The sequence below is a fragment of the Polyodon spathula genome, chromosome 20 (assembly GCF_017654505.1).
Source record: "Polyodon spathula isolate WHYD16114869_AA chromosome 20, ASM1765450v1, whole genome shotgun sequence".
NCBI lineage: Eukaryota > Metazoa > Chordata > Actinopteri > Acipenseriformes > Polyodontidae > Polyodon > Polyodon spathula.
Window position 1 is genome coordinate 23,610,352 of NC_054553.1, and position 23,758 is coordinate 23,634,109.

The 23,758-nt window shown below is 37.5% G+C and overlaps 1 protein-coding gene across 1 annotated transcript; it reads right to left on the reverse strand.

Moving 5' to 3' along the window:
• Positions 1 to 662: 662 nt before the first annotated feature.
• LOC121295752 (germ cell-specific gene 1-like protein) lies at positions 663 to 21,033 on the reverse strand. The gene is made up of 5 exons (XM_041220758.1): positions 20,585 to 21,033; positions 17,522 to 17,569; positions 9,385 to 9,537; positions 4,621 to 4,732; positions 663 to 3,117 (listed from the first exon to the last, which is right to left on the reverse strand). Exons 1-5 carry the CDS (start codon positions 20,883 to 20,885, stop codon positions 2,817 to 2,819), a joined length of 915 nt encoding a protein of 304 aa, XP_041076692.1. The 5' UTR covers positions 20,886 to 21,033; the 3' UTR covers positions 663 to 2,816.
• Positions 21,034 to 23,758: the final 2,725 nt, after the last annotated feature.

Genomic DNA, 23,758 nt, shown 5'->3' on the forward strand with positions numbered 1-23,758 from the left:
ATTTATTTTTTTTAAATCAGCCTGATGCTGAGACACTGATCTCTTGTATCCTCTAGTGTTGATAATTTTAATTACTTGTTCATGCAATAATACTTAAACACACTCAACTCAGTCTATTTGAATTATTTCCCAGTTTTAAGGTCACCACATAGACTTCCTGTGAAGCAGTGCATTGATCAGAACGCTGCTTCTCATTTATCAGACTAGCCATGATTGTCATGTGTCAAGGGCACCATCTGGTGGAATTATTTAGTAACACATGTATACTTAAAAAGTAGGGTAAATAAACATCACTTTAGGTCAGTGTTCTTCATTGCAAGACCCGGGGCCACTGACGGCCCCTGGTGGACTTTAGTGCTGCCCCTTGACGTGTGGCCCCTGACAATACACAAATGTGAAAAAGGCGGTGGCGGTCCTCACACTGATGTCTTATTGGCAAAAGTGGCCCCCCTCTGAAAATTAGTGAAGAACACTGATTTAGGTTAAATGGGAACTGCTGGCTAAGAGATTAAAAATATTGGAGACAATCCTTACCATTCTGAAAGATATTAAGTGGGAACACAAAAAACACTGTATTAAGTTTGTGTTGTTTATTAAAAAATATACAGCATACACCAAAACAGTAAAATATTTATTATTATCCATAAAACATTTGACAGGTGCAAAAACAATATTACGGTATTCGTCACAAAACATCTCGCAATTGATATAGGTATATTACAAAGATAGCTCTATTTCACAACACACACTGTTTTACGTTTGGCATTGTACTCAATCATTTTACAAAGCGTTTTCTCACTACACTGAGCATAATGGGCGCTGCTGGCCTGTACTCTCACACATAAAAACATCTTCACATTTCAAAATCTCTATTTTGTCTTCAAAATCTCTGACAATTAGAACTTCTAATGAGTCAAGGAAATTACACAGGCTTATGTAGCAAATTTAAGCAATAACGACAGGCCGCATCAAATGCCATTATAAGAGTATACCATAGTAAAAGCATAGAAAATGTAAAGCATAGTGAAATCATGGTAAAGCATTGTAAATACTTATTAGAACACTTGGGGAAACAGCAAAAACGCAGTGCAAATTTACTGTGGTAAACTTTTATAATGGGTGTACAAGGAGATAACAATATTTGAGTGAGTTAAATCTTAGACCGGGTATAAGTTTTTAAATGCTCGAGGAGGATTGTCTCCAAGTATACTTTATTCATAATTACAGTTATTATTGTTATATGACAAAAACCTTGGTCTTTCCTTTTGTAGGTCCCAGACTTTAATAAAAAAAAACAAAAAACAGTTATGTGCTGTTTCCTCTCTTAGTCTGACTTAACCAAATCAGTCATTTGGCATCTGTGCAGTCCTGTCAGTGGGAGCCTTTGTATGTCCCTCTTGAAACATACTCCCTTCAGAAACAAGACTGCTGCTTTTCTGTTCCCATAACAACCTTTTTATCTAATTAGACCAGTAGCAGAAGGGAGCATGATCTGGAAACACAATGGCACTCAAAGTTTGCAGTTTTATTCGTTATTTTGAAAAATATATTGCTTAATATCTACAAGACAGGCTAGAGAAACACAATAGTATATAGTAGAAGGCATATGGAAGATCTAGTCCATGGATTACACTAATTATATTTCTTACCTTATAAAATATAGTGAAAACATGGTAAAGCGAGGGCAAGCATTGTAAAATCCACAGAGGTATGATATACATGGCGGACAATGGTAAAATATGGTACGTTAATAATCATGAAAAGGCATGAGAAAACTGCAAAACAGCTGTGCAAATTTACCGTCATAGACCTTTAATAGGGGTTTTCCAACCATATTCTTGATTTTTAAACTGAAAAACTTAACATTCTTATTGACACTCATCCTTTTGCACTGGAGCTAGAATAGGAAAATATTGACAATACACTGTAACAGCCAGAGGATGCCCGCTGTGCTGTTCTAGAAGGTTGGCATATGTTTAAAATTGAAGGGTGCTCATATTCGCATATATCTGAAAGAACGTCTTTGAATACCTAATTAGACGCACCCTAGAGGTTGAGCATGTATCTTGTTTTAGTCAGTTCAGAACAGCACTGCATTGTTTTCATATTGATGAAGCCACTCAACGTGCTGTGGCAGCATCATCACATCCAAATGGCTCAGAACATCAAAGCAAGGTCAAAATTCAGTTTCCTATCTCTTATTAGTATTAGCAACCTTACCTCCTATCTCCTGGACAGCTTTTTGTTCTTTCAACTTATACTGGGCATCACCCTCCAGCAGTTTTTAATGAGCAAAGCAGAAAACTCAGACAGTGCCATTTTGTCTATCGTACTACAGGAACAATTACCTCAAAGGCAACACTGTATTGCATTATGAAACTGTAAAATAGCAGGCTTTTAGAGTAGTTACAGTTAATGAAATACTTCAATCTTACCATCCATTCACAATGTGTATAGGTCTCACATGAGCAGCTTGCAAAGAAACACCTAGCAAACATGTATTTCATTTAAAAAATAGAGAGCTGTTACAAGATTTACGTTCAGGTCCACTTCCCAGGTAATTTCACCAGGAGATTTTTTAAAAACTGAAAACAAAGCTTCTTTCAAAATTGCACATGCAGTACAAGCTACATAGTAAATGGAGGTGCATGACAGGATCTTGGAATTATTTCATTAGCAACTGTAAGACCCCTTTCAATGGGTTACAAGACGTAATGAACACAATTCCTTAAACCTGTGATGCAAAATCATATTTACCATCTTGAAGTACCGGCACTTCAAAAGCTACTATTTTTGTTTTAAACAACCACAAATATTCAGCAATATTCTTCCACCTGTGGGTCAGGAAGGTCGTTCAGGTCTAAGACGACTGAAGTACTGGACAGCCTGCGCCCATTACTCGACGAATCCATGAGTTCCTCTGCTGTGCTGGGCACGGAACTGATGTACATGTCCCAGACTTGCTCCGGCGAATCAAAGTCAAGTAACTTCTGTTTGACTTTTAAACTTTTCTCAATCTTCCTCCGTTTGTGCTTGAACTCCAGGATTGTCTTTGTATATCTGTTGATTGTTGTCACAGAAGAAGCCATACAGGAAGTGAACGAACCCCACGCAAGGCTAGAAGTCAAAAGAGAAGAGGTGGACATGGGAGAAGTTCATAATACAAAGTCCATGTTCACTAGATACAATCTAAAGTTTATGTCAATACTATTAGCATTGGGTTACCAGGGGAATGCTACCTCTACGGGGGCATCTCAAGTGTACCAAATATGGGATTACAGTCAATCTTTCAATGTTATATTTAGACTATGCTACAATTATATTATTCTTGGTAGAAATCAGTGTAAATATATGGCACTGTGAACAAAATGGCTGCAGGGATGACGTCAGACCAGAAACAGAAACCACAACAAGCAGGTAATGGCAGGGAAAACTGAGACGCTATGGCGCTGTGTTTTATTAAATAAACTAAATAAAAGGTTTATACAAAACAAAAAATACTTTAAACAAACAAAAGGTCACATTGCGCAAACAAACAATAAATAATAAAGATCAAACAAACAAGTATCGTGCTGGTAATCACATACAAAGACCTAAGCCAGATATATGCTCCTTGCAAAGGAGCCTGCTCTTTTGTACAGTGGTATCGGCGCTATGCTTTAGTGCGAGAGGTCCCAGGTTCGAGCCCGCCCTCCGTCTGTATGTGGATTGCCTCGCCCTGTGTGATGCGCCTGCCTACGGAAACCGAGAGCGCTACTAATATTCCCACGAGGTATTTAAAACATAAACAAATAATGGCGGTGGCATCTCTTTCGTCCAACCAAACAACACATAATAATTCGCTGTCATATATATTACATAAATCGTAATAATAAATAAAATAATAATATATATATATATATATATCTATATATATATATATATATACACACACCAAGGGGTGGGACATAACGCAACAGGCCCTTATATTTCTGTGTAACTGAAATGTAGAAAAACATAAACTGAAGGTACCCAGTTTCCAGGGCAGTTCACGAGGGGTTGGGTTTATTGTCATACTCCTGACAAAAATGCCTTTAATTTACATTAAGCTTTTAAACTTCCACTGTAAAAAACATTCGCTAGTAAAAAATGTGTAGTCATTTAGCTTTAAACCACTTAGAGGAATTTGCATTTTTAGCTTCACGTAAAATAATAACAAATGTATGCCCTCTTCCCAAGAACTAAAATGTTTATAAACCTTCTCTCAGATTAAACAGTGCAAAACTAGAATAAACTCTCTAAACAAACACTTGATTTAATTAATCAGAACATGATTAAAAGGTCCTTCATAAAACATTCCTTAAAAGGGCCCTTAAAGCTTTGTTAATAGGATCCTGCATGACAATACATTTAGTTATACAAGAGTTTTTGGAAATGTTTTAATTTTGCCTATTGTATTACCGCATTTATTCATGGCGTCAATAGCACAGTTCTTTAACTTGTAATTTCTGTGAAGTGGAGCATTATTTGTATTTTTTTTTTTGTTTGTTTAAGTGTTTGCTTTTAAGAAAAAATAAAGTATACAGGATGGATTATGCACTAAATACCCAACCCTGTAAAACACCAAGTGGTTACCCTTACCAGTAGGACCACCCATAATCCCAAGTCTGGGGTCTCCAGTCTTCTGGTCCAAGACTCACTGTCAACTGGAAAGCAGTGGTATACATCATATGTGCTACCATGCCTAATAGGCCTACAAACAGGAAGAAAGGAAGTAACAATCAGAGTAATTTATATATATATATATATATATTATATATATATATATATATATATATATATATATATATATATATTAGGTAGTCATTCTAGAAATTAATAAATAGTTTAACAATTACAAGCAGTTCTAAAATATAGTGCACAAACAACAAAAGTGTTATGAAACAGTATGTTCACAAACAGAGCACCAGGCATGATCAAATACAGGATTTATTCATGTTTTTCCTACCATTTATTTATACCTCAAGTATTCGACTCAAATTAGTAGTCATTCTACCCCTAATAAATGATCAAAGAAATGACTATGCATTTCTATGCAAAAGCATTATTTATACACCACTATCCTATTGAAAAGATACTGGAGTAAGACCTTTATTCCACAAGAGGGCAGTCTACTAACATGAAGGAGGAAACATGAACGGCAAAGAGAATGACTGAGAAATTATTTACATTTGAAAGCTCCTCCACTTGGCCTAAATAATGTAATTTTCCATTTTAATTAATAAAACACATATATGTAATTGCAGTTCAGGACACAACTGTATTTGAACTATTGGGCAGAAAAAAAAAAAAAAACAACAAAAAAATACTATTCATTAACCACAATATTTACATTTCTGGGGCTTGTGTAGTGCTCTTGAAATGTGATGTGTAGCAGTGCTGGGTGTCGTCAGGCAGAGTGACAGTAAGTACTGTGAGCCCCCCCTTCCATCCTGAACCGCAGACTACCCTGCAGGTTATCACAAGCAGAACCTGTGCTGGACTGTGCTGAATTGCATTGTGGTTTTGTGATGTTCAAATTCATTTGACATGCGGCCTGAGCTGGAGGTCTCCAGGGGTGAACGGCACTAATGGCTACACAATTTGCATATCCCTCATTTTGTTAAAACTAAATCCAGAAGTACACAAGAAAGAACATAAGAAAGGTTTGAGAAGGAGAAAAGGCCATTAGGCTTGTCAAGGCTCATCCCTTGTTAGCGCACCATTCTCCCCTACGGGGGAACTAATTTCAAAGCACAGAATCTAGTCTTTTTTTAAATGTTCCTAGTAATTGGTTATTTCTTTAAAAGCCCTAAGAATTGAGACCTGTTCAGCTAACGGAACACAAGTGTCCCTTATTGACAAGTACATTTTAATTTAAAAACATATTAAATAATAAAACAAACCGCAGGTAATGTTTTCAAAGTGTTCCCTCCATTCTTTAATTAACCTCTACAGTGCAAAATAATTCCCTGGCCCCACTGCAATTTCGCCTGCACTTACATCTACCGCTACAAGTGCTTCAGAGGACTGGAAATATATAACTTATGTAGTTGTCTGGTTCTAGAGGTGTTTTACCTCTTTCAAAAAAACAGGAGTTAATTAAAGTGGAGGAAACACTTTGAAAATGTGGCCCATGCAGTTTTTAATATGACACTCGGCAGCTGTTAAGCAGTACCCACTGTATCCAGCAGACATTTGAGAACTATAGCCCCATCTGCTGGATGTAATGGTGAACTAGACCTTTCTGACAACAAAAAAAAAGGATCACCGTGGAACAGAGCATTCGTTATTATTTTGCCATAAATTGTTTTCCATATAAGAACATAAAAACATAAGAACATAAGAAAGTTTACAAGCGAGAGGAGGCCATTCGGCCCATCTTGCTCGTTTGGTTGTTAGTAGCTTATTGATCCCAGAATCTCATCGAGCAGCTTCTTGAAAGATCCCAGGGTGTCAGCTTCAACAACATTACTGGGGAGTTGATTCCAGACCTTCACAATTCTCTGTGTAAACAAGTGCCTCCTATTTTCTGTTCTGAATGCCCCTTTGCCTAATCTCCACTTGTGACCCCTGGTCCTTGTTTCTTTTTTCAGGTCGAAAAAGTCCCTTGGGTCGACATTGTCAATACCTTTTAGAATTTTGAATGCTTGAATTTAGTCGTCGCGTAGTCTTCTTTGTTCAAGACTGAATAGATTCAATTATTTTAGCCTGTCTGCACATGACATGCCTTTTAAACCCAGAATAATTCTGGTGCTCTTCTTTGCACTCCTTCTAGAGCAGCAATATCCTTTTTGTAGCGAGGTGACCAGAACTGAACACAATAGTCAAGATGAGGTCTTACTAATGTATTGTACGGTTTTAACGTTACTTATCTTGATTTAAATTCAACACTTTTCACAATATATCCGAGCATCTTGTTGGCCTTTTTTATAGCCATAGGTTTAACAACTCTCCATAGGAACTGCATTCAGATGTGGGTTAAGTGAGTTATATTGCTTAGGCATTAGTAATGAGAAAACATAGTTTCTTCTTCTTCTTCTTCTTCTTCTTCTTCTTCTTCTTCTTCTTCTTCTTCTTCTTAGTTGTTCCCTTGCTTTTTTATCATGGTTTTAATGGCAGTTACTTTCCTTGTTGATAAGCCTGTATTAAGGTGATTTCACCCAAGTTCAGGACCTGCTATTCAGTTGTAGCTGTCTGCTAAAAGCACATACACAGTACCACAGGCTCGATCAGATGCAGTGTCTTAGCAGTACAGTATCTAGTGATCTACCACTTTGGAAACAAGTGTCCTTTAAATTTTCTGGCAATAAACTGGTGTGCATGAGATTCGGCTGGCCCTTATACATTGCAGCTGATCCAACCTGCAGTGCACATCTCTGTAACAGGCAACTAGCACGAACAGCAGCTCCTGAAATCAAAGCATCTTAACATAACTTGTCCAAAAAATGTTTTTAGTAATATTTGGGTAATTGCAATAAGAACCACTAAGAATGGTTGCAAAATTGAAAAATAAAATAACATAGCAAATGTAACCTGCAGCTGCTTTTTAACTGTGGGTTTACTCTGACAGTAGATCTACAAAACATACATATACACACACACACACACACACAGTGATGCATTGACAGCCAGTTCCACAGCTTTCTAATGAAACTCTGCAATACTGTTTGAAGCACTCTGGTACCAGGGGATGAGTGAAGTTCTGCACTGACATCAAGGAGGAAATATATTCTCTTCTCTCTCTTAAACTAGGGCAGCGGGCTGGCTGTATCTGCAGCCACAGGTTGACATCATTAGCTGTGCTAGCTTTATCTCAGTGCACAAGGCAGTCGGCTTGGGCAGCAATGTGTCTTGACATGTCCTAGAGCATAAATAATGCATCTGGAGGTGAGTGCTAATCATAACAACACACTTGTTTAAATGAGTGAATATGCATTTCCCTGTTTGTCAGAAGTTATTAAATATAGTTATACAAATATTATTATTATTATTAATAATAATAATAATAATAATAATAATAATAATAATAATAATAATAATAATAATAATAATAACACTTTCACTCCTTCAAGGGTTTTTAACCTCAAGTAATTTATTAATGTCTTATATGTAAAATTGATTGTAAACAATTGTTGTAAAGAGAAGACACTGATCTATTCAGCAATTATAAACCATGAGCCATGGGTCTGAGTGGGACAAACCTGCCAATTGAAAAGCCCTCCCCTAGCTATTCAACATTCGTAACAGCGGGTATAACCCTTCGAGGGGCAACTGCACTTGGGAGAGGACCTGATCATTAAAATGTATTAAAAAGGAGATGATTAACGTTCTTTAAGACATTTCCTGAAATTGTGTGAATAGGGACTACTGGATACACTAGATCATTATAAAAGTAGGCTTTTGGTTGCCAGGAGTTCTTTACCCAAGTCTATACTTATGACTAATGTTTTATTGGCAGTATTATTTGTCTGTTCAATGTATTCAATCTAATCAAATTTATTTTGTATAGTGCCTTTCATGCCTAGGCACCCCAAAGCACTTAAATAAAATGTGATAAAAACACATTTGTATCTTTTTATACAATGGCTAATTAGGGACAAGCATCTCTATCTCCAGCAGAACATTTAAGCCTCCATGTACGTGTACCGTAGTGAAATTAAAAGATACTTTTTACCTAACTTCACAGATCCTACTGTTGAATTGGAATCAAGCAAATAGCTTTTTCTGTGGGTGTGTAGTAACTTTTAACCCTTGGTTTACTCAGGTTTCAGGCTTTATATTACAATCTCTGTGGCATGTCTCTCCCTCAGGCTGCAGTACACTCAAAACCAGGCACTATTTTCATATTATACACCTTGTCAAGTTTAACAGCCACTCAGCATGCAAATAGTAATGCAGTTACCTGATGGTATCCTTTATGGCAAGTATGATGAAAAATGACTGAAAGTGTTTCATCTTTACAGATACGAATGACAGTTATCAACATAAATAAATACAAGATAGATGTTATTTAAACTATGCTTAGCTTTATACTAAATGATTCTATTATTTTATTGTAAATAATTTAACTCAGCTATGGTACTGTCCAGTCATTAAAACTAAAAGCAAACCCAAGGCCGCAATTCACTTGCCAAACATTTATTTTTCTATTAAAAAAAAAAAAAAAAAAAAAAAAAAACATTAAACCCTGATAGAATTCCATGACTTGAAGTAAGCCCATTCATTGGACTACATGACCAGAGCTAAAAAAAACTTCTCTTGGGCTATTGAGCAGATTCAGTGATTTATGCTGTTGACCTCAATAAAACCAGAAACATAATAAACTCCAGTTAACATAAAAAACAAACATGTGAACATGTTTACCTGATAAGACAGTGAATATTGCAGCAAAGGCATTTAGTTTTAGTCCATCGATAACGTTAGTGAAGTGACAGATCTCTATTGACATGAGGATTCCCCCCGTCACAAGCAGAAGGATATACAAACATTCTGCCACGATGCATAGCCACAGCACACCTGTTCAAACAAAACAAAACAGCTATTCAAATATCTGCTCACTGATCAAATCTATACAGAACCAACACAAAAGTGACCTTCAAAAAACAGATTTATACACATATGAATGAAATAAAATGAAACCTTTTTTTGTTTGTTTGTTTTTTTGGATGAACACAAAAGGTTTAACTGATATATATTTTATATATGCAGCCATGCCTTTATCAGGTGAGCCCATAGACCCATTTATAAGTACATTAAGAATTAATGTAAACTACAGTGGTTCTAAACACAGCAACTAAAATCATTTTACATGTTCATGTTAACTTCAACTATATTCAGCTTCTCTGTGCTATATGTGAATAATTTTAGATGGAATTACAGTACAGGAGAATCCCTTAATCATCTGACTATCTGGAAACCCAGCAAGGTTTTGGTGCTTGCAACAGTGGCTTTCCTACTTCTGGTATCCTGTTCCAAGAGTGCATGGATTAACAATAATCTTGCCATTCTCAGCTTTCTGAGTTATTACACAGTTCTGGATAGCTAAAAACCTACAGATCTAAGGCAGAGCACCAAAGGACATTAATAGACAGTAACAGCCTCATGAGATCTAGTGAAGCAGATTCTTCTGGGCAGCATTCCCATTCTTGTCATGTGAAAACAGCACTGAGACCAGTGCATATTTACAAGTGCATTGGTACATTGTTTATTTGATTTACCATTAAGCTGCTGCTGCAGCTAACCTACAACTTGACAGATATTTTTGCACCCATAATATGTTAGAAACAAGCTCTGGGTATTGTCTAATTATTCACACAATAAGACAATTGTCATCATATTGGTAAATAGATTATTAATCCCGAGTACTACCTGTAATCCTACTGCACTGAATATAATAATGTTTGTGAATGTTTTTAATGCATATTTTACACAACACAAGAAACTGAATTTAGCCAAGTGCCTGCAGAATCATTTCAACCCATACATTGTTGATGGAACAATCCATGAATAATGAATACTGAATAAAAGACTGTGCATCTGTATATATTCTTGATATATGTAACCAAGTGACAATTTTCTGAGATAAACCAGAATTTGAAAAACTTCAAACCCTGTGGTTTCTAAATATTTTTGTTGGAAAATATCAATTCAGCTCAAACAAGATTTAATCTCACATTTCTCTACTAATACACATATGTGCTATACACTAAATACAATTGTATATACATTGCTGAAAAGTATAAATAACCCTTAAATACAACTGGACAATCACCCTGTACAGTAGAGGATGAATCCAGGAGTCAGATATAAAGCAATCTCCACCGTCTTTTGGTTTAATAAGCAAATACATTATTTATGGAATATACATATACACTGGCATATACACTGTACACTTCAAAAACGAAAAACCATCACTCTGAACTACTGAAGTATGCACTGATGCTCCAACTGCACAGTTCTATATATTTTATATTTCTTTATAAATTGAAAATGCAGGTTATTGTAGTCTACAAGCTGAACTGTTATGAAACACGTACTGATGTGACAGACGCTGTAAAAGTTTTTTTTTTTTTTTAGCATTTTTGTCATTACGACAGTGTAAGTCTGAGCATTGCTCAGTCAAGGTTGAACCTGTTGCTAACTACTCAATCTGCCTCTTAGAATTAAATAGTACTACTGATTTATAAAACGGCAACACAATGGCATATAATCAGGGTGTGTCCTGCTGTAATCGTACAGTATTTTTGGGTAGTATTGCTGTAACTGTACTTCTATTTCAGTGAGATTCCCATATTATAACGAGTAACCAAATATATTTTTTGTCAAGCACTGTTGTGATTGATTCTGGGCCCAGCAGGTTGAAGCAGAAGTTCTATAACCAGCCTGTGTCTTTTCTACAGTGGTTCACATTCTTGATTGGTAAGTGCATGGCCCCTGATCCACACACAGTCAAGCTACATAATCTCTGTTCATAATGGATATATTATAAACTGGGTCTCACTCTGTCTTCCTCCAGTATAATAGAATAAAAAAAAATAAAAAAAACAGAGTTTCCTGTATATTTAATTATATTCTGTTGCTGCCTTTTTAGAATTCTTTAACTTATTGATTAGTAATTAAAATTCTTGATTCTACCAGTGTAAGATTTGCGTCAATGGAAGTAGTTTAGATGGCGGTAGATGGAGATTTAATTCATACTATTTCCATGTCTCCTGTGTGCACTAAATGCACCATCTTTATTATTATTATTCCTCATATTATTATTGTTTCCTCAGCTGCATCAGTGTGCCTATTCCATCTGGAAATACTGAACACAAGAGGCATGTTTTCACAGTGTCTCATGATTTTCAATGTAAAAGACTTTTTATTTGAACAGATGCAACAACATTCCACTGGGATCTAGCCTGCTGTACTAATTAGTCACTTATACTTTATTGCCTTATGCTTTTGATAAGCTGTATTGATGCTGCTGAACACAACAAGAGCTCTATTTTAATCCCAGTAATGAGAGTGCATATAAAAACCCATTATACTGAACACATGTACGCTGGCTTTACCCAGATTAAAACAGAGTCCCTCGGCATTCAATTTGACCTCTTAACACTTTACTCCACTTAAGGAAAAGAGGACACTGGCAGCCTTAAGATTAATGAAATCATTACACCACTTCAATAAAAGCTCATTAAGTCCAAAGCCCGGTTAAATTAACAGAACAAGGAAGGTTACATTTCTTCATTTTAAAATGTGTTAGAAAATTGAAAACTAAGTTCAAAGCTTTTTACAGTGTGAACGCCTCGTGGGTCATTATACAGCATGTACAATGCACAGGCACTATGAGTCAGAAGTGCTTTTCTCTATACAACACGATTGAAGGTTTACCAGTGTTCCTTTTCCTTTTTTGTATTTTCAAGCTACAGGTTTTGCAACACCTTACTTCTAGCTCTGACAGTTTAACTACATTTTCAAACAAGTTTTAATTGCAAGGGGAATTGGTGACTCCCTCAGACTTATAAATCATCTTCTTATTCAGCTTTTAGCCTCTGTAAATCAATCGCCTAACTGTGAAGCATCCCTACTGCTCTCATTAATATAGAGATAAGGAGCTTTTTGGTGCAAAACAGTGTACTGTAAGAGCTGGGAAGCAACAGACATGTGTATACATTTATTCTCTAAACATGTCTGGCACCGAAAGGTGGAATCAATCAATGTGATCCCATTGAAGTGTGTTGAAACTATTGTATTGCTTAAGTATTGTCTTTAGTGCAGTTTAGCAGCTGTTAAGCAGTTCCCTTGCAAAGTGAGGGTGGAGCCTACTTAAACTGAGTGAATCTATTAGTGGTCAGTCTACAGGTAACTAGAGTCAGAGGAAGAAAGGTAAGTGTGTTACATTAGCTGCATTTAAGTAACATTGTAAAGGTGGTGTTGTTTTAGTTAGGTGCTTTACTGTTTGTGATTAGTACCAGGTGAGTGTGGTTCAATTGAGTAGAGGTTGATTTGCAATTTGATTGGTTTCCACACATCTTTTATTCATCTAGTTAGTATAATAGACAGCTAGCCTATTTGTGTGCCAGTATGAAGCGCCAGCCAACTGAACAGCCTCTCTACCAAAGAGCCGGGAGTGTAGCTGTGGGAGACCAGTGAGGCGAGACCTGCTTTGGAAGATGCCAACTAATAGACAGGTCTGTACCCTCCCCCCACCGCTCCTGCCCCCACTATTACTACTACTGTACCTAACAGCCAACCTGTCCTGCTATGACTGTCTCTCACATCCCTGTTATTCTGTCCTCTCCCGTCCTCTGTCCGCCGCTGATCCCCTAACCCTCCTAACCTCATCCATCTGCCTCTCCCCCCCTCCCACTCTCCCCTCCCGCACTCTCTCTGGTGCCCTCTGGAACTGTCACTCTTCTGCTAACATAGCTGATTTAATCTGCCTTTGCCTCCCACCTCTCTCGATTTCCTTGCTCTCACTGAAACCTGGCTTTCTCCTGATAACACTGTAACTCTTGCTGCCCTTTCCTCTCTCCACATCCTGTCCCATACACCATGTCTCACTGCATGGGGAGGTAGGACTGGTCTTCTCCTCTCTCCTTCCTTACTCTCTTACTGACCTCTCCTCACTCTGTTAACACCTACGAATTTCACGCTGTCCAACTAACCTCTCCCTGTCAACTCCTGCTAATTGTATTGTACCATCCCACTGGACCTCTCACTCACTTTCTCGATGAACTTCCCGCCTCTGTCCCCCCAACTGTGCTGTTAGGTGATTTAAATATCCATCACTCCAACCCCACCCAATCTGCCAGATTCCTTCCTCTCCTTCACTCCTTCAACTTCTCTCCCTCCATCCCTTCCTACCCACAAAGCTGGCCGTCAACTGGACCTCACCTTCTCCAGGGCCTGCTGCACCCCTCCCCCTAACCTCTCTGTCATGCCTATGGATCTCTTTTTCTCTGTCTCTCCCCTCTCTCCCTACCCACCTACCCCCACTGTCACCTCCTGCCATAACCTCTGCTCTCTCCCCCTCTGTCCTTGCCTCTACCATTCTCTACTAACTTCACCCTCTTTTCCTCCCTCCCCTCCTCCTGCTTGACTCCCCTCTCACCTCCAGCTCTGGCTTTCCTCTGTGCTCCGCTCACCAAGAACCAAATTGCACTCTGCTGAAAAGAAATGGAAGAGAACCAATCTCCTTGCTGCCCTAGACCTCTACTGCTCTCTCCTCTCCTCCTTCTCCTCTACTCTTTCCTCGGCTAAACGCTCCTCTTTCCAATCCATTAACCAATCCTCCACTAACAACCCAGAGAAACTATTCTCTACCATTTCCTCCCTCCTCAACTCTTCCCCCTCCTCCTCTCTCCTCTATCTCCTCTGATGGCTTTGCCACTTTCTTCTCCTCTAAAATCTCTGATATCTGTAAACTCTTTAACACCTTTCCCTGCCCCCACCTCTTCCCACTCCAACCCCAACACACTCAGTCTCCCCTACTAATTCAACCTCTTCTCCTCCTTCTCTCCCCTCTCTTGACCCCTTCCCCACTTACCTCTTTCAAGCTGCTGATCCTGCTCTACTCCCCTTCATCTCCTCCCTTCTCACCACCTCTCTCCTCTCTGGCATCTTTCCCTCTGCCTTCAAACAAGCCTCTATCACCCCCCCTCAAAAAACCCTCTCCCTCTTGCCCTTCCTCTCTAAAACCCTCGAGGGAGCAGTACACCGCCAACTCTCTGCTGTCCTGTCTAACCACTCTCTGCTCGACCCTCTCCAATCTGGTTTCCGCTCTGCTCACTCCACTGAAGCTGCTCTCCTGTCTGTCACTAATTTGCAAAACTCTGCCCATGCTGCCTCTCTTTCCGCTGTCCTAATTCTCCTCTATCTCTCTGCTGCCTATGACACTATCCATCACTATTCTCCTATCCTCTCTCGCTGATCTGGGAATCTATGGCAGTGCTCTGGCCTGGTTCTCCTCCTACATCTCCGACCGCACTTACCAGGTAACCTGGTGTGGCTCAACTTCCACACCTAACCCTCTCTCAACAGCAGTCCCCCAAGGATCAGTCTTGGGTCTTCTCCTGTTCTCTCTCTACACCCGCTCCCTGGGCCCCCTCATCGCATCCTATGGTTTCTCATACCATTTCTATGCTGATGATGCTCAGATCTTCCTCTCCTTCCCACCTCTGACCCCACCACCCCCTCCTGTATCTCTACCTGTCTGTCTGCTATCTCCTTCTCCTCTGCATCACGTCAAACTCAACCTTTCTAAATCTAACCTCCTTTTCTTCCCCCTCCTCTGACCTCTCTATCTTAATTCCTCTGGAATCTACCATGCTCTCTCCCTCCTCCTAAGCGAAGAACCTCAGAGTAACCCTGGGCCCCTACTCCCAGCACATCTCCACTCTAGCATGTACCTGTCAAATCTTCCTGAGCAACATACAAAGAATCCAACTCTTCCTCACCAACTACTCCATGCAACTCCTCATCCAGGCCCTGGTACTCTCCTGCCTAGACTACTGCAAATCCCTCCTAGCCGGCCTTCCTGCATCTGCCACCCGTTCACTCCAGCTCATCTAGAACTCCTCTGCTCGCCTGGTGTTCTCTCTGTCTCGCTTCTCACATGCTACACCACAGCTCTGCTCACTCCACTGGCTCCCAATCACCTCTCGCATCCAGTTAAAGACTCTTGTATTCTCCTACCAATGCCTTGACCAGACTGCACCCAGCTACCTCCAGACCCTCATCTCTCCCTACGCCCCTATTTGACCTCTCTGCTCCGTCTGCACTAGAAGACTCGCTGTACCTTCTCGACTCTCCCCTGACTCCAGAGCCCGCTCCTTCTCCACCATCACTCCGCAGTGGTGGAACGACCTTCCTATGGATGTCATGCGCCTCCTCAAGACACACCTCTTCAGACAACACCTGTAAAACTCAATTCTTCCTTTCTGGACAATAAAGCACTCTGCCTTTAATGCACTTTAACTTGCAATTATCTGCTCCATATTTTATTGTATTTAATCCTGCATTTAACCCAATCTGTAGTATTTTGTATTTCTCCTGTACTTGTATCTAACCCTGAGGTAATTATCAACACTTATCTGCTCTTGAACTGCCCCGATATCAAATCATACTGTGTTTTGTATTTCCTCTTATTAGGACTGAAGTTATTGTATTTTGTATTTTGCTCTTAATTGCACTGTAATTCTTGATATGTATATTTTGTATAGAGCTGTAGGTCGTCCTGGGTAAGGGCGCCTGCTAATAATAATAATAATAATAATAATAATAATAATAATAATAATAATAATAATGCAGCTATTTATTGCTTGTTCTATTGTCCTATTCAATCAAACATTACAGTCTATTAATTTATTGAAATGTCTGAAATACCTCAATTGTTTAGCTATTAAAATATAATATATAAACAGTACACAGGTATATGAATCTCTTGTATTGCATTTATCTTGCATTTCGGTCTGCAACAATGTGTAACCGATCTAAGTGACAGGGTTATTTGGATCAATCAAATGGCCTGCTTTGCTGTTAAACAGGTAATATAATGGATCATAACACATTTGTTTTAATCAAATTAAAAATCCTAGTTTTATATAAGTGTCAAACTGTTGTTTCCTTAATTAATTCATACATTAGAATAGACAATTCTGGTCATCATCAAGTTTGAGAGGTTAAATTAAATAATTAAAGAATTTAATATCTGAATTAGTTAAATGAAGTAACTAAGGGTATGGTTGCAAGACATACCTTGTCTACAATGGCCCTTGTTGGGCACCACTGTGTACAATCATGCATTTGAGAATTAATTCAGCCTGTAGTCTTTCTTAAGATATATTTGGTGCACTCATTTGATGCACTGTTGCATTTTGAATGTCATTTTTACAAATTGCAATTTTCTTGTTAAAGCTTTTTAAGTCTTATAAAAGAAGATAAAATAAAGAAAAACTTGTGCATGGTTATATTTTGCAATACTGTTATATATTTATCATAAAGTGCAACTATGAATTACAGTGCCTTCCAATATAGCTGATATTCCTGTGGTGTTCCACTTGAATTCATACAGCTATGTGGCCATTAAATTAAAGTGTTAATCAATTTGATAAATGCTACTGGAATACATTAAGCAAAAGGTCAGTGCTGTACCAATATCAAATTAATTCACATTGGAATAACTGCTGCTTAAACGGTACATAAGGACATTTTTATTTTATTGTGTTACATGCTCCCATTTGTTGCTACAACTGTTTAAGTAAAGTGTATGTATTGTTTTTTTTTTTTTTTTTTTTTTTTACATTTTTGCCACTTTTGTAAACTTTAAAATTGCATTCCACTGCCTGCAAGATGGCTTCACATGGACCTGCATGGACCACTCAAACTACATCTATTGAAATAAAAATGTCCTTACATACCCTTTAAGTGATACCATTACCTTTTATAGCATTAGTACACGTTTGTAAAGTCAAGTTTTAAAAGGCAATTAAAATCTGACTAATATACTAACCTTTCTCATGGGGTGGTGCAATGTTCAGAAAACTTCGACAATTCTCTCCTGTAAAATAAAGTGAAATTGAACCCTGTCTGCAAAACACAACAATACCTGTTCATTTGGGAATCATTAGCCAGATATCTTAGGAGTACGTAATAGCATATGAGTAGGGCCCTGCTTTTTTAGGCTGCACTTCATTCCTCCCACCACAAGGTGGTCACGTAGTCTGCTTAATTAAACCACTTATTGACTAATCATCTCCTGATTCCTTTATTCATCTCAATTAGTCATTCCATTAACACGCATTGGTGCGTTGATTAGCAGCAGTTCCATGCATTTATTTTGTCACCCATCCCTTTATTACTAATAAGTCTTATTCAATATTGTTTCTCAGAATGCGTAAATAAATAATTTAAATGTATCAGTTTACTAGTAGGAACACATCATTTTTGTCAACAAAATATGCAAGATTGTTTGCAAGCAGCACATTAAGTGTCACTTACAGTTTCATGAAAGAAAATGTTGCATGCATTAAATGTTACTTAAGCATTGTCAATTGGTTAACCTGCCTTCTTTCATAGATTGACATTGTTCTGTAAAAACTTGGCAATAAGAAGAAACACTTCTTTCAGCATCTAGAGTATTGGTAACAACTGACAAATATATGTTAGCCTTTTGTGTTAAATTGGAAAATAATTCTTCAGCTTTAATCAAAAATTCTTTCAAAGTCATTCTACCGTCGTTTTCTTTTGCATATGGTAGGTTTTCGTCCATTTCTGATTTACAGTCAGCATTAAATCCGGGAATAAAATATAATGGGAGGGCTTCCACATTTGTTGAGGGTCGAATATCCTTACTGCCATCAAAGTTATGAGCTGATTGAAAAAAACACGGTTTCTATTTGCATTAATCCATGTTGTAGTAATTAGTCAGTTTTTCAGAAACGTCACAAAGGTTTTTACACATAGTTTGTTTATTGCTGTGTCTGTCCTGTGTACCTCTTGTGCCATTTCTCGGTATGTATTTATTAATTCTGCAACTTTTATTATATGTTTGATGGACTCTCACTTCACGGCTTTCAAACCACTGAATCAGATCCACCAGTCCCTTGGCATGCGTTGCAATTAGGGAGAGTTGAGATTTTAAACTTTGCAAATCTTGAAGAAATTTCTGGAGGTCCTTTAACACTACAGTGTTTGGTGAAATGTGCATTTCCTTTTCCATGAAGTCTGCATAAAAAGGGATGTATTTGGAGTGATATTCAGCCGCAGAATAACAGGTGCCCCGTCATGTTATGTATGGCTCAGATGGCAACTTTATGGGTAAAGTACAGCCTTCTTGTTGGGTTGCTTCTGTCAGGTGGTCTTTAAAACATAGTTTTCTACTTGGGCAATGTTTAAACATTTTTTTAATGGTTGCAACCAGCTTGTCTGCTTTCGGAAAATTATTTGCCCAGGTATTGCTGGCAAGGGCTATTATGTGGGCATTACAACTCAAATCTACTGAATTTGGCAGTAAACTTTGAAGAATGTCATTGTATGCCTTGATCAACTGGTATTATCGGAGACAAATCCAAATTAACTTCAAATGCGTTTAAACATTTCACAACGTCCTGTGCCACCAATGTGTAATTCACAGAGTGCAGATTAACTGTATCGGCTAATATTCCTTTCAGTTCAAAGGTATTCGATAGTCCTTGGAGAACAAACAAAATGTTCAGAACATACTGATCTTTTGCATTTGTAGACTTGTCAGTAACTACAGATACACTGTCAGACATCTTTACCAGTTGCACAATTTTTACCTTGTGCAATTTGGGATAGATATTCCCTTCTCAGTTGATCTGCTGTTGGAATTGCTTTGCATTTGTTATGTTTGTTCAGAAATGCACGTAGTTAAGCACATTTCCTTTCTGTTGCTTAGTGGGGAGAAGATATTTATTGCATTTTCATGGGGAAAATATTGTACCACAAGCCGAAGGTCTTATTTTTCTTCGGACTGGAAGGCATTGTCTTTAGCTCTGACAGCGTATGCATACTACCAGCAATCTTAACGATTGACATCAAGTTCTCTTCAAGAAAAGCTCTAAAAAAGTTTATTAAAAATCTCTTGCAATGGACCAGTTTAGTTATGTATTGGTGTTGAGTTCATTAAATTTATTCTTATGGACAGAGCCCTAAAATAGCTTTAGTATGCATGAAAACATAAAAAAATTGAAACATTTGTCACTGCATTTATTTAGTTTGTAATGCAAAACTAGAATCATTAGGTCTCATCTTAGGGAACACTTTCTTGATTATGTGCAACTAAAAAGGTGAATGAAATAACGCTGCAATTGAGCTCATGTATAGGTAATAATTCAATATTCAGAGTAACTGAACAATGGATTATTCCAGTGCATCACACATCTTTTAAAAAATGAGGCTGGTTAGAGTCTGGAGAAAAGACTTTGAAATGAAATATTTCTAAATATCAGATAGCAGTAGGTAATCAATAAGCACAAATGACGAACTAATTAGAATTGAATAGTTCATCAATTGCATATCGACCATGTACAAATATTAAACACATTACTAATGAATTAAAGAGACAGATAGAAGTGTTGCTGATAGTAGTGTTATACTTTTTAAAAATTTAAATAACCTATTATTGCTTCATGTTTTTATCAAATGCAATTTTCTGAAACCTGAAATGTTATGTGGGTTATAAGGTTTCTCCACCACCTATTTTAAAATAAACTAAATTAATCTGAAAATGTGTGATATCAAGCTAATCCAGAGCAGTCCTCGATTATAAACTATAATACATTCTGAATAGGGGATCCATAAAAAAAAAACTGTAACCTTTGCCATTATCTTCCTCACAATTTGACAACATTATAGGGAGAGCAGCACCATAATTCAAATGGATCTCAGACTATTTGCAAATAGTATGTAAGGGTATCATATGAAAGAAAAGAACAACCGGTTGAACATGAAGCAAACAAGAAGTCAAAAACAGTCAGTCTTCCGAACAATAAAGATCAACATGTACTACAAATGACATAAAAGCAGTTTGGAAACACAGGTCAGTCCTTACCTATTCCATTAACATTTTCCTCACAGGACAACCAAATCCCGGTGTGGAAACGTCTCATTAAGAATTTATCATCCCCTGTTTCCCAAATATATTGTACCAGACGGCTGTCATTTATATTGGAGCTATTGAACATGATACAGTAACTCTGCCTGAGTTTCACTGGACCCTTGCAGAAAGGTTTCGCTACCTTCCTCGTTCCTTCACACCAGTAGCTGGTGCTCAGCGCAGAGACAGAGAAGACGACTGCGATGAAGTTTAAGGTGAGAGCCAGAGAGGCTCTCTGTCGCCTATCTATGCCCATTGTGTAGGGAAACTGAAAAGCCACTAATCCAGGCTTTCAATATTCAGATTGCATTTCCAATCCTCATAATCCAGCTTTCCATTAATTAACTACTCCTCTGCTACTGCTGCTGCTGTCTGTATTGTTGCCTTTCCACGGATCTGCTCAGTTGCTAAACTGATTGTGTCTATCTGTGAGTCAGGAGTCACTGAGCGAGAGCCCTCTGCCTGTCTGCCTGGTGCTATCTGTCACTCGAGGGGCTGGGCTATTCCAAATTAGTCTAAGAGGATTAGGTTGGCTGTTTAAGGCAATCCAATGAAGTGGAAAGCAAGAAAGGGACTGGAAAGGGCTCACCTAAAATTATAGGCATTTACAGGATGCAGTTTCTCTAAGAGTTTTTTTCCAAAAAATAGGTACATTTTAGCACAATTAGCCTTGGCTTGTCTTGGTTTTCTTGTATTCTGTCATGTCCCTCTCAGAATCTACTTAGGATAGCCTTGTTGTTTACTGGATATTCCACACAGGATTTAGCACATCTTCCACATTAAATCCTGCTTGCCCCTCTGCAACTCTATTGTGTAAAATGGCCTGGTACGACCTACATACTTTAGTAAGTAATACATTGCATATTCAAACTGTGCTAAGACTCACAATTTTTTTTTTTTTTAAGTATTTGTTTAGCATGCCTGAGAAACACTTCTTTTCTGATTGAATAAAGTCAAAGAAAGCCTCCTTTTTCCTCCTCGTCCACTGTAGGAGTTCTGATTTTGAGGTAAATTTAATAAAGGTCTCTTTAGTGTAGCTTTAAAAACAATGTAAGTAAAAAATCAAAAGTTGGTCCAAAATACTACCTGTATATTTAGATCAACTGAATTAAAAGGTAACATATGTCGATAAAGCAATGATCACTTTTTAAACGCATCCTACTATAAATCCAACAGTAAATAAAGTACTCTGTATGATTTATAATGCAAAATTGAACATGTAATCAAAGGTGACAGGAGCTGAGATGCATGAATTGCTGTTTATAAGATTCACCCTGGTTGCTTTAATTGAGTTGTTTACAGCTTCTGACCATGGTCTTTTACAGCTGGACAGGACTCAAGCAGAAAGGAGTCAAGTGGTATTCATAAGGTCACACAGCATGCCTGGGGAAAGGCATACATTAAAGAGTTTTTTTAAATGGTATTTCCAATGCTCATGTAGTCGTCTCTGAGGAATGTTTTTGAATGTTTTAAAATCTATTTCTGGTTAAATGTTAGCCAGCAAAATTGGGCCCTGATCAAACAAATAAAGGCCGATGACAGTTTCATTTTATTTGATTTTGTATTTTTATTTTCCAGGAATTCTGTGCAATTCAATTGTGTATCCAATGAGGACAAAAATGATTGAAAATGAACATGTGTTATGTCAGATCGCAAGATACATATTTATAAACATTCTTTTGGATTAAACATGTATGAAATAATAAATCATATCTAGAATGGTTTAAATGAACAGAGATTTCATCAACTATGAATTTTATTTAATTTATCAAAGTAGACTTTAAATGCAGAAAGTGCATAATTGAAATATCTGGAAGGAGAGATCAATAAATACAGTTCATTGGCAGGTTATTAGAAAAAAACAATGTGTGCATATTTTATGTAGGAAAACATAACAAATGCTAATATTTAACTAGATCAGATTTGAACTTGATTAGTTAATTGCATAGGCACAAAGACACCAAATATAATTGTTTCATAACAAGCTAATTACCCCCTTAAACACAAAACAAATACCTGTCTTATTGCAGTCTATGTGCTACTTTGACACCATAGAGAATAAGCAACTTGGTATGAACATATATCTAACAGCCTGCCATAATCTATCCTATTTTTAGGACTGGTTATTAATCTTTCTCAACGTATGTTCTAGTAATATTAAGCCGACAATTTCTACTCCATCTCTACACATGCCCTAGTTAGTGGATGTAGAGTTAATGGATTTCTTGCGTTGAATAGATTGTTGTGTTTCCAGTAGATTTTCCAGGTACATTTTTAGCAATCCATATGAAAACTGTAAACGGCTGTAGACAAGAGTTTGGGTAGAAGGAATAACAAATTAGCAAAACATATTTATATTGAAAGATAATATTAATAGCATGAATACGACTTTATGTATTGGTGTTCATTTATATACTGGTGGACCCCATCTCATGTCATCCAATTTGAGCTAGTCAGTTCTTCTGGACTAGTCACTGGGTGGTGTTTTTACCAAGTAACCAAATTTTGCCGTTTTCCCAAGCTTTTCTATGGTAACTGTGTATGAGGAAAATTACTAAGTCTGGTAAATAACAATCTATGCAGAAACAATAATATAAATATTAGAAAACACACATTATGGAATATTAAACAGGGGAACAATTATATTATTGTGGAGACAGATGATGCAACATATCCTTTTAATTAGTTTCTTATATTATTACTCCACAAGATATAAGCTATCTCATCAGTTCATTAAGTTTACAAAATACAAGAGACTGCACTGGGAAAAAAAATTGCATTATAATTGCTTGCTAGATGTTGTAGCCATTTCTAATTACCAGACTCTTATGCTAAGATTGAAGGATTTTAAATTAATTTCCTATCTCTTCCATCACACCTCCAGAATCTCCCTTTAGATAACAGGTTTAGTCTTGTTAAAAAAAAATATCTTTAGGAACAGACAGGTTGTTTAAAATGAATCAGTCTTGTTGAGCAGTGTGGGGCTAAACTGGACTATGTTTATGACATTTAAATATCAGGGGGAGGTTGTAATCCAACAAATACAAAACAAGAGAGTATGATGTTACTGAGAGAGGTCCTCAGAGATTCCCAACACCGGAGCGGATTTCCTGCTGTGTGCCTCACCTG

Bases quoted from the DNA above. Each gene is read 5' to 3' on its own strand.
- LOC121295752 (XM_041220758.1), bottom strand. From the start codon at position 20,885: ATGGGCATAGATAGGCGACAGAGAGCCTCTCTGGCTCTCACCTTAAAC. The intron at 17,570-20,584 runs GTAAGGACTGAC...TTTATTTTACAG, and splicing joins GGAAAATGTTAATGGAATAG to GAGAGAATTGTCGAAGTTTT. The intron at 3,118-4,620 runs GTAAGGGTAACC...TTTGACTTCTAG, and splicing joins GATTATGGGTGGTCCTACTG to CCTTGCGTGGGGTTCGTTCA.